Source organism: Elephantulus edwardii, unplaced genomic scaffold, assembly GCF_000299155.1.
Source record: "Elephantulus edwardii isolate Elephantulus edwardi_28Jun2011 unplaced genomic scaffold, EleEdw1.0 scaffold00028, whole genome shotgun sequence".
NCBI lineage: Eukaryota > Metazoa > Chordata > Mammalia > Macroscelidea > Macroscelididae > Elephantulus > Elephantulus edwardii.
In genome coordinates, this window is record NW_006399778.1 from 19,435 (window position 1) to 36,492 (window position 17,058).

At 38.2% G+C, this 17,058-nt stretch overlaps 1 protein-coding gene across 1 annotated transcript in view; it reads left to right on the forward strand.

Moving 5' to 3' along the window:
* LOC102859641 (transcription initiation factor TFIID subunit 12-like) overlaps positions 1–15,209 on the forward strand; it is a 32,125-nt gene extending 16,916 nt beyond the window's left edge. Inside the window, exons 2-6 of the mRNA XM_006883431.1 lie at positions 4,768–5,019; positions 5,912–5,989; positions 11,158–11,272; positions 13,662–13,750; positions 14,730–15,209. Of these exons, the coding sequence (XP_006883493.1) occupies positions 4,852–5,019; positions 5,912–5,989; positions 11,158–11,272; positions 13,662–13,750; positions 14,730–14,765 (486 nt within the window). The 5' untranslated portion in view covers positions 4,768–4,851 and the 3' untranslated portion in view covers positions 14,766–15,209. The remainder of the gene's footprint in view (positions 1–4,767; positions 5,020–5,911; positions 5,990–11,157; positions 11,273–13,661; positions 13,751–14,729) is intronic.
* The last annotated feature ends 1,849 nt before the right edge of the window (positions 15,210–17,058 follow it).

Here is a 17,058-nt window from a genome sequence, read left to right on the forward strand (position 1 = left end):
TGCATTGAAGGTCATCATCTGATTACTCTGATGGAGGATAGCCATTGTGTTTGCAGTAATATTTGTCTTTGGACTGGCAGTAAATGATGCATTTGGGATGCCAGTGTTATTTGTCATTTGGAAGTCTGTTAGTTTTATCTGATCAGAGGAGGTCAGCATGGGGAAAGTTTCCTTTAGATCTTCGAAGGCTTGAATAGAGTCTCCTGTGGAGTTCTGGGTGAGGATTGTCCCAGGGTTGTTAGAATTGGCAGAAGTTAACACTGGAACTTGAAGAGAACAAAACCTGCTTCTGGTTTGACTCATGTGGGTGACATTGATCAGACTGGAGCATATAAGCCTGTTGTTCTGGTGCTTCTAAGGTTTTTGCCTGTTCTATACATGACTCAGAAAAACCTTGGAGAAACTTAATATCTTCAAGAATACGGAGGAAAGATGGCATGATTATCTCTTTGTTGTTGCCTAGTGTGTAGACTAATCTTTAGCTGAGGGTTCCTCTGTTTGTGCTTTTGGAGATGCAAAATCCAGAGTATTTGCTCCTTGCAGGGTTGAACTGGAAACAGCCCCAGAAGGCAGGACCAGCGATTGTTGTTTTAATTTTTTGCCAATGCCTTTAGTGCAGTTCCTGCTGCCTCTTTCATTACCATTGGCTTCTGTTCATATAGTATTTCCTAAAATTTTTCAGTGTCAATCAGGTCTTTTTGGTATAGTGGTTCTGTGGATTCCTTCCATCTTCTTTTGGTAGAAACAACTTTCCATCTACCTTCTGGAAGATAGTTGTTTTGATTTGACAGTCAGGTGTAAGCTTATTGGATGCTGTTAATTTAGTTAACAATTAGGTATAAGTCGATTGGTCATTGTTGATTTAGTTAACAATCAGATGTGGGCTGAAAACCTCTTGTTTAACCAATCAGGACCTGGTATGCGGACCTTTGTATTTAAAAGCCAGTTGTGTTCAAGGGTTTCATGAAGAGTAATTTACTATTAGGGTTACAAACAAAATTGATAATTTGTTGCATTTGGGGAGAACATTATTCTAAGTGGTATAGCACTTATGTGTCAGTTTTCTGTATTGAGATAACTTGTGAAAGTTGCTGTGATACTGAAAGCTATGCCACTGGTGTGTCAAATGCCATAAAGGTTACTCATGGTGGACAGGTTTTAGAGTTTCCAGACTCAGACAGATTAGGAAGCAAGATTGGCCATCCACTTCTTAAATTACAGGCTTTTGAAAAATCCTATGAACACTAGAAAAACACAGATAGTTATTAGTGTAGTGGTAGAGCCCAGATTGGAAGTCAGTGAAATGTGAAAAAATAATGACAAATATAATTTAATAATTGGAACATGGAATGTATGTAGCTTGAATACAGTTAACCATTAAAAAAAAGATAATTTAAAACTTAAGTGAGATATATAACTATGCATCTATTAGAAAGGCAAAATGGAAAATGGAAACAATATCAAATCCTGGCAAGGACCTGCAGAAGCTACATTATTCATATATTGTTAGTTCATAGTCCATATAGCTTTATTTGAAATAGTTAAAAACTAGAATCAGCCTGAATATCTCTCACTTGGAAAGGTGTATAGGTGTATACTTAGCAATAACTAGGAACAAACTACTGATACATACAGCAGCTTGGATAAACCTCTAGGAAATTATACCAACAGACAAAAGCAAATGCAAAAAGAATACATGCTATGTAGAGTACCATTTATACATTTCTCCCCCTTGTTTTTTCTTGCTGTGTACTGTTGAATCGGATCTGCCTGGCACAGGAGGAGATTGCCCCTCCTTCTCCAGTGGAGCATCTGGTGGATTCAAACTATGTGCCTTCAGGATTGCAGTGCAACTTCTTGCCACTAGGCTGCCAGAGCTCCCTCCATTTATACATTTTTGAAATGACAAAATTTTAGAAGTGGAGATTACTAAGTGATTGTCAGAGGTTGTAGGTGTGGGTAAGAAGGAGATGGGTTATAAAAGAAACACAAGGAATCTTTGTTGCGTGATGGAATTATGCATAGATGAATAGATAATACATTCAAGGAATCTCAACCTAAATATCCATCAACAGCAATAATCATTAAATAAATTAGGGCATTAAGTATTGAAAACCTTCTGGAGGTTCAGCGATGGGTAATTTCCAACTCTGTGGTAAATAACAATAACTATATAATGATAGAGCTCCGGTGTTGGAGTGTGTAGCATGTTGTACTGCTAATTTAAGGTTGGGGGTTTGAATCCACCATCCAGTCTGTGGGAGAAAGATGGGCAGTCTCCCTCCTGTAAAGATTTACAACTTTGAACACCTAACAGAGAGTCACTATGAGTTGAAATGGAGTCTAAGACAATGGGTTAACCTATCTAATAAAATTCACTAAAAAAGAAACTTTTGAAAACATTTTGATAAAGTAAATGAAAACACATCCTCATTGCCATCAAGTTGGAGCCAACTCAACTTACCTTCCAATTGGAATCTCCTGGGAAGATACTGCTCATCTTTCTGCTGGTGAATTGGAACTGCCAGAGAGGTTCAGCCTATGGTTTAGTAGCACACTTATCAACAGACTATGCCACCAGAACTCCCTAATAATAAGATGTGAAATGGACTTACTGGAATGCTCCTTGTAGACAAGGATGGCATAGCATCATCACACATACTTTGGGGATATTGCTAGGAGAGGTTATTCTTTGGAAAGGGACATCATACTTGGAAAGGTTTAGGATCAGTGAAAGAGGGAAGATGCTCAACAAGACAGATTGACACAGCGATTGCAGCAATGGGCTCAAGTGTGTCGGATGATGAGGATGGCACAGAATAGGTTCAGTTTGGTTGTTCTTAGGTTCAGTATGAGTTAAACTTGATTCAGCTAAACCTACCAACAACATAGGGCATTACTTGCAGAAAGTGAAGAAACCTTAAAGTACTTACTGAAGAAGATCTTTAATATGGATTATACTTCAACATCAAGAAAACAAAAATCCTCACAACTAAACCAATTTGCAACATCAAACTACATGGAAAAATGGTTGAAGTTGTCAATCATTTAATTTTACTTGGATCTACAATCAACATCGATGGTAGCAGCAGTCAGGAAATCAAAAGATGCATTGCATTGGGAAAATAGGCTGTCAAGGAACTCTTCCAAATGCTAAAGCGCAAGATGTCAATTTAAAGACTAAGGTGCACCTGATCCAGGCCATTTTCAGTTGTTTCTAATGTATGTAAACGTTGGACTATGAATAAGGATGACTAGAGAAGAATTAATGTCTGTAAATTGTGGAGTTGGTGAAGAGTATTGAATGGATTGCCAAGGAAACAAACAAAAATCTTAGTTTGGGGAAAGTGCAACCAGAGTGCTTCTTAGAGGCAAAGATGGTGAAACTTTGTCTTATATACTATGGGCATGTTGTCATGAGGTACCAGACCTTAAAGAAAGACATTATGCTTGGAAAACTAGAAGGTCAGCTAAAGAGAGAAAGACCTTCAAGGAGTTGGATTTACACAGTAATTGCAGTGATGGACTTGAACATGACAGAGATTGTGAGAATGACACAGGACAGATAGGGCAATGTTGCAGTCTCTTGTTCAGAAGGTTGTTATGTGTTATTATCATCAATATGATGACACCTGACAACAACAACAATAATAAAAGACTCAAGGTATGAATAATAAATATGAATAAAACACTAATGAAGTACTCATATGGGAAAGTAGTCTATATGCACTACAAAGATTATTAACTAATTGTGTTTATAGAAGAGATGGAAATTATTTTCTTGGCACTGACCTGGGACAGGATCTGATTCTCTGCATTTTATTTGCCAGGCTCCTGATTTGTGAGAATGTGCCAAGCCATGCATCTGCAATGATTCTGTAGCAAGGGTGGTTCTTGATGCCAGTTGTTCATTTACAGGTAGCTTTTGAAAATGGCTGCCTCTCATTTCTCTGGACTTACAGCTGTTGCTGATGTAATTAAAGATCTAGACACTCAGATAGCTGTAAGTAAGCACCTTGAGGCTCTATGGGCAGAACTTGGTGAGTGTGCTTCTGAGCCTGGTGACACCAAAACAACAAGAACCTTGTATTCTAAGATTTATGAGTCCCAGTCCCTCCAGCCTGGGAATTCTGCATGTACTTAACGATTGTTAACACACAGAATAAAATGGCTTTTTGGTGGTAAAGAAGAATTTACTTTTTTTTTTTTAAGAATTTACTTTTAACAGTTAGTGAAAGTGTGGGGAGTTTTGAGCATTGCCTGACATAAACTTAAGCATGTTTGGAAATGCCAAAATAAACTAACCTGTTTTCCAAAACTTATTTTTTTCTTTCTGTTTTCTAAAACTTTATGACTGAATTTAAGTATCTAATTGTGCAGTGATTTATTTGGATTAAACTTTTGATACTCAAAAATTATGCCTGTAATACTTAACACTAAGTGTTCTGTCTTGATAAGCTGTTAAAAAATGTTTGGCTCAGTTTTATTTACTTTTTATACTTTTTTTTTTTACTTTCTTCCTTATTTTAATTTGTGGATTTAAGTTTTTGAGAAGAGATGATTTCTGGGTATCAGGTGAGAGCAATGCACATTCTTGATTTCCAGTGTTTTGTTTTGTTTTGTTTTTATTTCCAGTGTTTTTAATGTGTAGTTCTTACCATCCCAGATATACCAAAAGTCTTGATATCTGCGTGTAATTTTACTTTTCAGAACTCATCCTTTATTACAGGTGTTTCTGGATCTAAATCTTGTCTTTTCCATCTGCAGTTGATTGGCCTTGGCCCTCACAACTCTAAAAAGAAACAGGATCTTGATAAACTCTATGAGCTGAAGTCCAAAGCACGGCAGATTATGAACCAGTTTGGCCCCTCAGCCCTAATCAACCTCTCCAATTTCTCATCTATAAAACCGGAACCAGCCAGCACCCCTCCACAAGGCTCCATGGCCAATAGCACTACTGTGGTAAAGATACCAAGCACTCCTGGCACAGGAGGTCGACTCAGTCCTGAAAACAACCAGGTATCATCTTCTTACTCTTTGCTCTCTGTAATCACCTCTTATTTGAGCCAGTAAAGCTTCAAGAGCTGTCCATCCCTGAGCCTATCTCTTTATCTCAGCTGAAAAAAAAGATCTTTTCTCTCCTTGGACTTCCAAAGATCTTTATCAAATTCTCATTCATGTTCATCCATGATGAAGTTCATCCATGTTACTAAAAATTAACAGTTTTACTACTATATATGTATATGTGTGTATACATAAAGACACATACCACACCTTGCATGTGATTAGCTATGTAACTGTTAAATAAAATAAGTGGTTTTATTATCTTATAATAAAAATACTCCTAATTTATGCAACTGCTGCCATTAGTAAAAGTATTTCTTCTAATTCATACAGCTGCTCCCACTATTAATTTTTTTGCAGTAATTCTAAACTCTGATCTCTGACCCTGGTTTTGATCTTCAGAGACACAGAAAGAAGTGCAATCCCATCACTTGGATGTGAAACTAACATTCCAGTGCAATTTAGAGAGGGACTAGCAAAAGTGAATGGGGGATAGTTGAGCAGATAGTCTGGAGATATGCTTTGTTGAATATAGAGTGTATTGGAGAAGCACGGATTGTAAAGATTTTATGTTGTCATGTGCCATTGAGTTGGAACTGACTCATAGCTGACCTTTCAGCAGGTTTTCAGAAACTTTAAATCACACGGGAGGAGATTTCCCCTCTTTCTTCACAGAGCATCTGGTAGATTTGAACCACCTTTTGGATTGGCAGCACAGCTCTACTGAGTAGGCCACAAGAGCTCCCTTATATAATAGTAGGGTTAGTAGACCTATAATAGTAAGTTTACATTGGAACTTTTAGTCTTTGCAGATACCTCTGAAAAATCTTTTCTGGGTTAACTTCAGGTATTAACGAAGAAGAAATTGCAAGACTTGGTAAGAGAAGTGGATCCCAATGAACAGTTGGATGAAGATGTAGAGGAGGTAAGGCAAAGTTAAATACCCTAGACACTCACTATATAACTGAGAACTTATACAATACTTTAAAGCTCAGACATTGCTAGACATGTCTAAATTTTAATTAGCTCTGCCATTTTCCAGCTTTGTCACCATGGATAGCTCACTTAAGCTTTCTGAAAACCAGCTGGCTTCTTGGTTGGTAGAGTATGACATTTACTATAACAGTATTGTGAGGATACTATGAGATAATTGACGCAAATGATCTAGCACTTGATATCTAGAAATTGCTGATGCTCATGTCTGTCAAAAAGGATACAATGGCTACTCATGGGAAAATAACCACTTTCAAAGTTTTAGCTGTATCTACAATGTAATTTAGCATAATGTGGATTTTTGGGGGTGTTTTTTGTATAATGTTTTAAAAATTAATTCATAAAAAAATTAATTCATGTTGTAACATATATCAATATATCATTCCTTTTATGAATATAGAAAGCATTATTATGGGACTATATCACATTTTCTTGTTCATTTAGCCATTGATAAACATTTAAGCTATTTCTATTTATTGGATATGGAGAATAATGTCACTATAAACATTTGCATTCCAGTGTTTTTGGGGTTTTTTTTCTTTTTAGTTTTTGGGGTTTTTTAATTGCTTTGCTTACAAAGCTTGTATAAATTGTGTTTCACACTATTCCTCATTCATATAATATTATACAGTCAATCTCGTGTATTACGGGGTTTTTTAATTATTAATTTAATGAAAATTTACAGACTTTGGATTTCCATTCTTCATTCATTACTGCACTTTTCTCTCTGCCCTCCCTCGCCCCCCCAGTTTGCTCTTCTCTTTGAAAAGTAAAAGAAAAATTCTTTGTTATACAATCCCTCCCCCCAAGTCCACTCCACTATGCAGCCTTTGTTCTGAACTCCTGTCATGACAATAATATCTAATCATATATTCCTTTTAAACAGTTCTATCCCTCATCTGTTTCAATGCAGTATACGTAATTTATCCCATCTTTCTCAGTTTTCCCCAACCCTGATGTCAGTCCTGTTTTACAATAGTAGCACTATGCAGTATTTAGTATTTGTCCTTTTGTAACTGAGATATTTCACTCAACATAATGTCCTCCAGAGTCACCCATTTTGAATAATATATCATAAATTCCTTATTTTTCAATGCAATGTTATATTTCATTATGTGACTATACCAGAGCTTCTCTATCCATTCGTTTGTTGATGGACTTCATTCCAGTTTTTATGTGAACATTTGTTTCATTTCACTTGGGACTATATCAGGAGTGGAATTTCTGAGTCATATAGTAACCATGTTTAACCTTTTAAGGAGGTAAAAGACTATTTTCCAATACATACCATCACTTTACATTCTTACCAGTTGTGTATAATGTTCCTATTTCTCGCATTTTTTTATCATTTCTTTTCTGGTTTGCCGCCTTTGTGGAATGATGGGTGAATCCTCAGGATTGATCTTAAAGTTTTTTGGGTTTTGTTTCCTCAACCCATTCTGTTCTTCTTTTAGGGATCTAATATCTCTTCTTTTCCATGGATTCCTTTTTTCTTTTTTTTACATCTTTGTCCTACATTGACTTTCTTTCCTTTTGTCTTGTTTTATTTTTAGTGTTGTTAGAGCCTTTCTTCAAATGTCTAGTGATCTTGACTATCTGCTTTTAATAATTATTCATTCACCATTAATAATAGCTGATTAGAAATGGGATGTGCTGACTTATGAGCTTTGCCCAGTTACAGACAGTTGTTTTTGTTAGGACATTGTGTTGGTGCCAACTCATAATGATTCCAGGCCAGCAAAGTGACACACTGCTTAGTCCTGCGCCATCTTCACAATCTTTGTTATGTTTGATTGTTGCTCTCACTGGGTCAGTCCATCTCTTTGAGGATCTTCTTTTTGTCTCTGACCCTCTAGTTTAACAAGCATGATGCTTTTTTCCAAGTTATGGTTCCTTCTACTGACATGTCCAAAGTAAATAAAATGAAGTCTCACTGTCCTCACTTCTGAGGAGCATTCTGGCTCTAATTTTTCCAAGACAAATTTTTTCTTTTGGAATTTAATTGTATGTTCAGTTTTCTTTGTTTATATCATTAACTTAAATGCACAGATTCTTCTTCAGTATTTCTTTGTCATTGTCCAGGTTTCACATGTATATGAGGGGATTGAAATGACCTTGGTTTAGGGTCTGTACATCTTGGTCCTCTCAAGGTGAAATCATTGCTTTTTAACACTTTGAAGAGATCTTTTGCAGCAGAATTGCCCAATGCAAGAACATCATTTGATTTTTTTTCCTTCTTTTTTTAAAAAATTTTTCCTTTTCAATTTATTTTGTAAAATTTCACCCAAATAAATAACAAAATGACATCTTTACTTTTGAACACTTCAGAGTTCTTTTGTAACTGATTTGTATAATATTAAATAACTTTATTTTTTTTCTTTTTATTCCTTCATCATTGCATATTTTCTTGCCTCCCCCAGACCACTTTGCAAGACACCTCTTGCTCCAGATTGTTGTCATATATATATACATCCATATAGTAATACCTAATCATATATTCCTTTTGGGGCAGTTCTGGTGGCCTAGTGACAAGAAGCTGTGCTGCAATCCTGAAAGGCACACAGTTTGAGGCCACCATCTGCTCCATGGGAGAAGGATGGGCAGTCTCCTCCCATGTAATTAACTGCCTCTGAACACCTGCTGGAAGGTCAGCTATGGGTCTGTCTGACTCTATGGTACACAACAACAACATTGTCTTTTCAGGTCATCCTTGCCCTCATCTGTTCCAATGCAGTGTTCATTATCTATACACTTTTTTCCTATTCTCCTCCCCCCCACCCCTCCATGTCAGTCCTAGTTTATAACAGCGGTGTTACACAGTTTTGTCTTTCTGTGACTTACATATTTCATTCAGCATAATGTCTTCAAGGTTCATCTATATTGTGTAGTGTTTTATGAGTTCATTGTTTTTCATTGCTACATAATATTCCATTGTGTGACTGTGCCACGGTTTTCCCACTCATTAATTTGTTGATGGGTGCTTGGGTTTCTTCTATCTCTTTGCTATTGTGAATAACACAGTAATAAAAATGGGTGTGCATAAATCTGGGTTGTGGCTCTAGTCTTTAGGGTATATTTGCAGTAGTGGAATTGCTGGATCAAATGATATTTCTAACTTTTTGAGAAAACACCAGACTGCCTTCAGTAGTGGCTGTACCATTTTACACTCCCACAAGCTATGAATAAGAGTTCCAATCTATACACAACCTTGCCAGCATTTGCTGTTGCTGCCTTGTTGAACTTTGCCGTCATTGCTGGTATGAGATGATATCTTATAGTTGTTTTGATTTACATAGCCAGGGATTTTGAACATTTTTTTTTCATGTGTTTGCTCTCTGAATGTAGTCTTTGGTGAAGTATCCATTCATACCTTGTGCTCATTTTTGTGATTGGGACGTTTACCTTTTTCTTGTTGAGATGTTGGAGCACTATATGAATTTTAGATATGAGTCCCTTATCAGATATGTAATTGCCAAGTATTTTTCCCAGTCTTTGGGTTTCTTTTTTCCCTGTTGGAGACGTTTTTTTAATATACATAAGGATTTGATTCTTAGAAAGCCCCGTTCATCTATTTTATTTTCTCCTAGTTTTAAATCTCTTTTTTTTTCAAAGCAGACAAAATATAAACTTTATTTTCACTGTCTTTATATGACAGGTCTGTCTGTAAACTTGTTCCAACAAGAAAGACAGCCCTACTTTCACATTTGAATGAAATATAAATTTATAAACCAACTTGCAAACTGTTTACTGACTAACCTTTCTTCTTAATCTTATTTTAGCAGTTGTGATGTCCAGGGGAGAAAAATATTTCCTAAACCACATGGTGATGAGAGGGTCACTGGAAGGAGGGCCGTTAGTGGTGGCTTACCATAGGAGAACATGCCTTCTGACTCCTCCTTGTCTCTCCAGACAGCAGCAAATCCTTTCTCTTGTTTCTTTAAGGGAGCTTTGATGGCCTAGTGGGAAGGAGGTTGAGCTGCCAATCCAAAGGCAAGCAATTCAATTCTACCAGCTATTTTATGGTAGAAAGTTGGGCAGTCTCCTCCTATGCCGTTTACAGCCTCTGAAAACCAACTGGAGGGCCAGCTATGAATCAGTTCCTACTCAACAGCACCTAACAACAACACTTCCTTTTGGCCAGAGATTTAAAAATCTTTTACTTCTTTTTTTTTTAAGTCTTTTACTTCTTGATGGCCACATCCACAAGGACTTTCCTTTTGATCTCTACCATTTACTTAATTAAACTGCCAAAAGGGCTTAGTGCTTCAAGTTATGCTCCTCAGAAGCACCTGTGATTCACTTGATCTGTTGTCCTCAGGTTCTCTTCTTCAGTTTTTATGCCTGTGTGCATTTCACAAAGATTGTAATCACAGCCTCACTTTAACACCAATTCTTCCTTCCCGGGAAGTGCCAGACATGTTTGAGCACCTTCCAGACCTGTGGTTTCACAGCTACAGCTGCATTGTGAAGCGGGCTGCTCAGCAAGGCACACATATGTGGTGGCGATCATTTGATTTCTTGATTGTTGTTTGCAAGGACGTTGATTGTTAATCCAGGGAAATCCTTGACAACTTCAGTGTTTTCTCCACTTACGTGATTGTGCTTATTGATTCAGGTGTGAGAATTTTTATTTTCTTTGTTTTATATAATCTATACTGAAGACTAAAGACATGCAGTTTGAGTCAACTAGCTGCTTGACCAGAAGAAGATGGACAGTTTCCTCCCATGCGATTTACTGCCTCTGAAAACCAGCTGGAGGGTCTCTTCCAATTCAGCCATACACACCAACAACAGCAGTATAGGGAATTATAATGATTTTTGGTTTTCCACCAGATTCAGAAGAAATGTGGGGCCAGAGATTGGGCTAGTTAATCACTGGAGAGTAGGAAGAACAGAAAGTATGTCTCGTGTCACTTGCATTAGATCTGGTTAGTTGATGCATCTCTGACATCTTTCTCATGCTTCTTTATTCTTCCCACCTTAATCCAGATGTTGATTCCTGCTACCTAATAGATTCTAAGCCTGGCTAAATATATGATTCAGGCATTAACCATTAACTGCTAATTCATGGGTTACTCCTCCCACTTTTGCCTTCTCCAGATGCTGCTACAGATTGCCGACGATTTCATTGAGAATGTAGTGACAGCAGCCTGCCAGCTTGCCAGGCATCGCAAGTCCAGCACCCTAGAGGTGAAAGATGTCCAGTTGCACCTAGGTATGTTTAACAGACCTCCACAACAGTGACTTAATAATGGTAGTAATAATAATTTCTTTTGCTCATAATTCTGGAGATTACCTGGTTTTAGCAAGGCAGATCCTGTTAGGCATCTCTCAGTTCAGGTGGTGGCTAGAGCTGAGGTCATCTTAAAGGAAGCCTTTATTATTTTCATGCCTAATGACTGTACCAGGTGCTCTTAGAACATCTGGGGACTGCCAGCACATCTTTCTCTCTGGTCTTACTGAATGGCAGCTTCAAGGTAACTGGATTTTCTACTTGAAAAAGCTGACAGCTCCCAGAATGAGAGCTCCTCAGCAGTTGACAGAAGCTGTGTGGCTTTTTCTAACTCCACTTCTCAAGTGACACAGTGTCACTTCTGCTGAGTTCTGTTCTTGAAGGTAGTTATAAAGACCTGTCTTGTTTCAAAGAGGAAAACATAGACAAGACACCCTGTCAGTGAGAAGTGTTTTAAGAATCTGCAGACATGTTTTAAAGCCAGCAGAGCAGATGATATTACTTTGAGAGTTTAACTTTCCTATTTTATACTTTAATTATTATATAATCAGAATGCCAATGTATTTAAAGGGTGAGAAATTATTATCATAGAGATTAAAATACTTGAGTCTAAAATACTTGAAAGTCTACCTGGTCAGAAGTTTCTGTACAGGCCTACTGGAAGTTTAATCATGATCAGAAGATTGCTTGGAGAGCATGGTGTCAGAACACAGGGAATTAGGGAACCTGGTGTGAGTGAAGAAGGTATTGAAGGAGACCCTGTGCATCCCACTCGGTTAATGGCAGGTTGACAGTTTGAACTCATCCAGTGGCACCTTGGGGAAAAAAGGCTGAGTGATGTGCTTTTGAAGGGCCACAGGCTTGAAAACCCTATGGAGTGCATATGAGATCACCATGAGTCAGAATTGGCACAGACCATACCTCTGAGTAGAGAGGACTTGCCAGTGACCTGTAAACTCTTGATGTCTGTCCCCTAGATAGGACTGGGATGGGTACTGTACTGTTCCTTCTGGCCCATTTACTCTATTTATATGACTGAATAATGTCCCCTTCTGATTAACAATCTTTCTTTAAGAATTTCAGAATTAAATGAAGTAATGTATATAGAAGGCTTTGCACAGTGCTCTTTGTACCAGTTATTTTATAAAATATTTTAATCCTGAAATGATTATGGTTATTTTCTTAATCCAAATATATCAAATATATGGGTAACTGATGTGTGTATACACATATGTATACATGCATGTATGTAGTCATTCCTGGTAGCCTTCTGTCTTTGAAATGACCTTGTATATCAATACCTGATTCACTCTGTGATTATTGCATAGCTTAATTCCCAGAGAATAATCATAGTGTCATTTTCAAGTACTAACACATAAGTATTACAGCAGAAGGTTTCAGACATTTTTCTTTCAAAAGCACATTGTGAGCCAGTTCCAACTAAAATCTTTTCATTTTCAAAGAACTATTGGAGGAGATCTGAGTATCAAATTATTTTAGAATTAAACATGAATCATTCATTCACATATTTACTCTACATTAGATACAAAAATATTACCATGAAATCACTAATACTCAGTTTGATTAAAGTGCCTACTTGTGATAAAACAAGTTTTGCAAGCCATCCTATTTTCATTTCTCTATAGAGTGTGATAATTCTAAGTCATGGAAATCTTTTTGAATAGATGCAGCACTCTTTTTTGTGGATTTAGGGAGGCATGTAATTATGCTAATTATTAACAAAGTGAAATAAAGTCCCTGCCCTCTGGGAATTTCTAGTGAATCTTAAAGGAATAATACTGTTCAGTGACACATGGCATAGAGATGTGGTGTGGACTGCCTATGCTTATTTATGCATATCCCAGGCTGTGAATTAAACACTTTGTATGCTCTATGTGACTGAGTTCTTTCAGCCACTCAAAAGGTAAGTACTATTGCTACTATCAGGTGAAAGCTTAAGAAACTGAGACCCAAGTTCACGCAGTTATACAGTGAAACTGCATTTCTTAGCTCCAGAATGCTAGAAGTGCCTTTCTGTTCCTCATCTTCCTTTAGTTTTAGAACAAGAGTAGAACAACTAAAGGAACAGTAACTTTTATTATCTGTGGAAAACATAAACCATTGAAACCCTCAGGGTGCAGGACTCACAGATTTGGTGGATTTACAACTTTTTCTTTGCAAGAAGCTCCAACTAGTTGTATCTTTTAAAACCTAGGAAGAACTATGTATAATTTCCCCACAGTATCCTTCTGTAGGGTTAGTATTAGAACAGTTGATTGTCTAGACTCGCCCTCTTTGCCCTTGCCTGATGTCACATTGTCCTGATGCTCCCTGCTAGTCTCTCTTCTCTATGTTGGCTGCTTTTTTGCAGAGCGCCAGTGGAACATGTGGATCCCAGGTTTTGGCTCAGAAGAAATTCGACCCTACAAAAAAGCTTGCACCACAGAAGCTCACAAACAGGTGAGGATCCACCAGAGCCCCAGGGAGCAGCCCAGACCGATCCCTTGAGAAGTATTTTAGAAGAGGGTATGCCCAGCTACCTTCTAAGGACACTTACCCACTGCAGTATAATATTTTCCACTTAAAGCAAGTTTAAATATATAATTGAGTGTACTACTGAGTATACCAGAGGTCAGTACTTCTAATACCATTTCTGCTGTGGAACAAGTCCTCGGCATCATTAGTCAGCCCAACAGGTGTATGGCTTCCCACTGACAGATTATCTTGTATCTTAGCTGGTGATTCTGATTTGGAAAGTAAGCTTTTCCAGAACTAGTATCTCTGGAAGAACCCAAGTGACATAATGGTGAAGCATTTGACTACTAATTAAACGATCAGGGTTCACACAAGCCAAACATTCCATGGGATAAAAATGTGTCTGCTTCTGTAAGCTTCTGTTGCTTTCTTCTGTCAGGTCTTTAGGAATTGGAATCAACATGATGACAATAGGTTTTGGTTTTTGTATTCCTCACAGAAGAAGCCCTAACAGGAACCGTTTGCCAGTAGATGTGATATTCTTCAGGACACAGTCCCACTAGATAATGCTCCAGCACTAGCATTTTGACTCTTCTCCCAAATTATCTATTTTTTAGGTTTATGTATTTATTGAATAAAAAAGAATATCATAATGTGGAAACAAGTGTCTTGATTAAAAAGAGTGAGCAAACACATGTTAGTCATTTGGCTGGGAACTGGTAACAGTAAACTTGAAAACCCGCAATCTGAATGTTTCCTTCATGAGTTGTGATGAAGGGTGTTAATCTTCAGTTTCCCTTCTTATGCGTCAGGCATAAAACAGTTCCCTTTGTGTATGGCAACAGTTTTCAAGAAGAGTCCCCCTCCCTCTCCCTTTCCTCATCATCATAAAAGGTGGAGACAGGATGTGGAGTATCTAGAAATTCCTTTATCCTGTTTAATTGGCTTATTTCTCTCTTTTCAGAGAATGGCATTGATCCGGAAAACAACCAAGAAATAACATACGGAGAGGTCGGGAAATGGACAACAGTGCATTTGGAATTTGGAGATACTTGAGCTGAGGCCTCAGCCATCTCATCCGTGGAGTGTTTTTTTAAATGCTTTACAGAGAAGCATATATTTTTTATTAACAGTGCAGCAATATCTATAATGACTGAGAGGATCTGCCAAAAGAATAAAGCCTCCTACCCCAACTTCCAGTCCCTCTTGCCTGCCGTCTCAAAGAGGTGGAATATATCTTCCAGAGAAGATTTTTCTTTGTGATTTATTATATAAGTGATTGAATATGGAACAAAGCATTATGGTCTTTTTGGTGAGACAGTATTAGCAGGACATACAGAGGTTTTTGTTTCCTCCTTTCCTCGCCCTTCCTTGTACTTTGTAATGTCAGTGTTTATATGACTATGACTTTCATTTGCTTTTACAGAATAAAGAAGTTATTAATCAAAAGACACAGGATCAATGGCTTATGTAGCCTTTGGAATGTCAGAGGAGGAAGGCAAACATGGTTGGTTGTAGCTCTTCAGTCAGCAGATGGCAGCACCATTATTAATTTCATTTCTGTACTTGAGAAAATGCATGTGTTTTCCTTTATTTTACTCCATAGGAAGCTATATACCATTAATAGAAGCTTGAGTGCTGTTTTTCTAACATTAGCACTGGGCAGTAGTGAACTGTTCTCATGAACCTTGACTAAAGAGGCATATACCCTCTAGCAGTGTTATATGCCTAAGAGCCTTTCTGGCATACTCTTCTTGAAACTTCTCAAGAAAGTTGTATTACTTCTTAGACCATAGTAGTAACCTCAGGGCAAGGCCTGTCTTTTCTAAATTGTTGTTAATCCCTAATCCCTGTGTTTCACCATCCAAAGAAACTAAGCTCCTTGACCTCAAACCAAGACCTCAAGACCATGTCCTTCTTGACCAGTTTAGCCCTTGTACATTGTATGGGTTCTGTGAACCTTAGAGAGTATAGCTTTTTCTCCCTAGGAATCACATTCACATTGTCCTGCCTTGGACCTCTACCTCATACGGTTTGGTCTAAATTAGGACCCTTTCACTTCGTCTCACTCTTAAGTTTGTTTCCAGGATCCCTTTCTTCACAATCCCTTATCTCTTGGGAGAACAGCTCAAAGACTATACCAGTGTTAGGATGCTAAGGCTAATGCCTCCCCGTTGTGAGCCCTGAGATGACAGCCAACATCTTTCTCTCCGTCGCATCACCTGTTGCTCAGCTGCCAGGTCCACCTTGTTGACTACCATGAAGAAGAGGATGTCAGAGGGTTTCACTTTTCCAGAAGTTCCTGATTGCTCTTAAAAGGTGCTTTGTTGCAGATATCAAACAGCAAGAGGGCTCTAGCAGAGTTCCAGTAGTAGGAGCAGGTCACTGATCTCAGGAGAAGGAATCCAGAATGATTTGAATCCCTCTATTGAGGACTTTTAGAAGTCCATGGGATATTCAGTACCCTTCTCCAGCACCACTACTGGCAAAAGAACAAGCCGGGTTTTGTTTTGGAGAAAATGTAACCAAAGTGCTCCTAGGAGACAAATATGGTGAAACTTCCTCCCTCATACTTTGTACATGAATCTAGATGAGGCTATTCCTCAGGGAAATCATGCTTGGAAAAATGGAGGGTCTGTGAAAGAGAGATAGACCCCCAATGAGATGGGTTGACACAGTGACTGAAGCAGTGGGTTCAAATGTGTCAGAGGTTGTGAATATGGGAATGGGATAGGACAGGGTTCAAGTCTCTTGGTCATAATGTCATTGTGAGTCATACTCGATGGCACCTAACAACAACATTGAGGACAGAGATGCCTCACATACTTTGGGCATGTTGTTAGGAGAGGCCATTCCTTGGAGAAGGGATATCATGCTTAGAAAGATGGAGGGTTGGAAAAAGAGAGGAAGGATTGTCAACCACATATAAGAACTGACGTAGTGACTGCTACTGTGGCTCGAGTATGCAGGATAGGACAGGGTTCATATCTGTTATTCATAGGGTCATATGAATTAGACTTGACAACATCTAACAACAACATTGACAACAGTGAGTTTTAGGTGATGCAGTCCATAGGGAGTTGCTAAGGCAAAGGCCAAGCCTCTGATGGTTCAGATCCACCGGCTGCTCCATAGGAGAAAGATGGGCAGTCTCTTCCTGGTCATTTATAGCCTTGGAAACCTGCTGGGAGGGCAGTACCTAGGAGTCAGTTGACTCAGCAATGGGTAAGTGACTGAGGGCAGAAAGACTGAACAGCATTGGGATAGTTTAATGGAAAGAGCTAGGGTAGAGA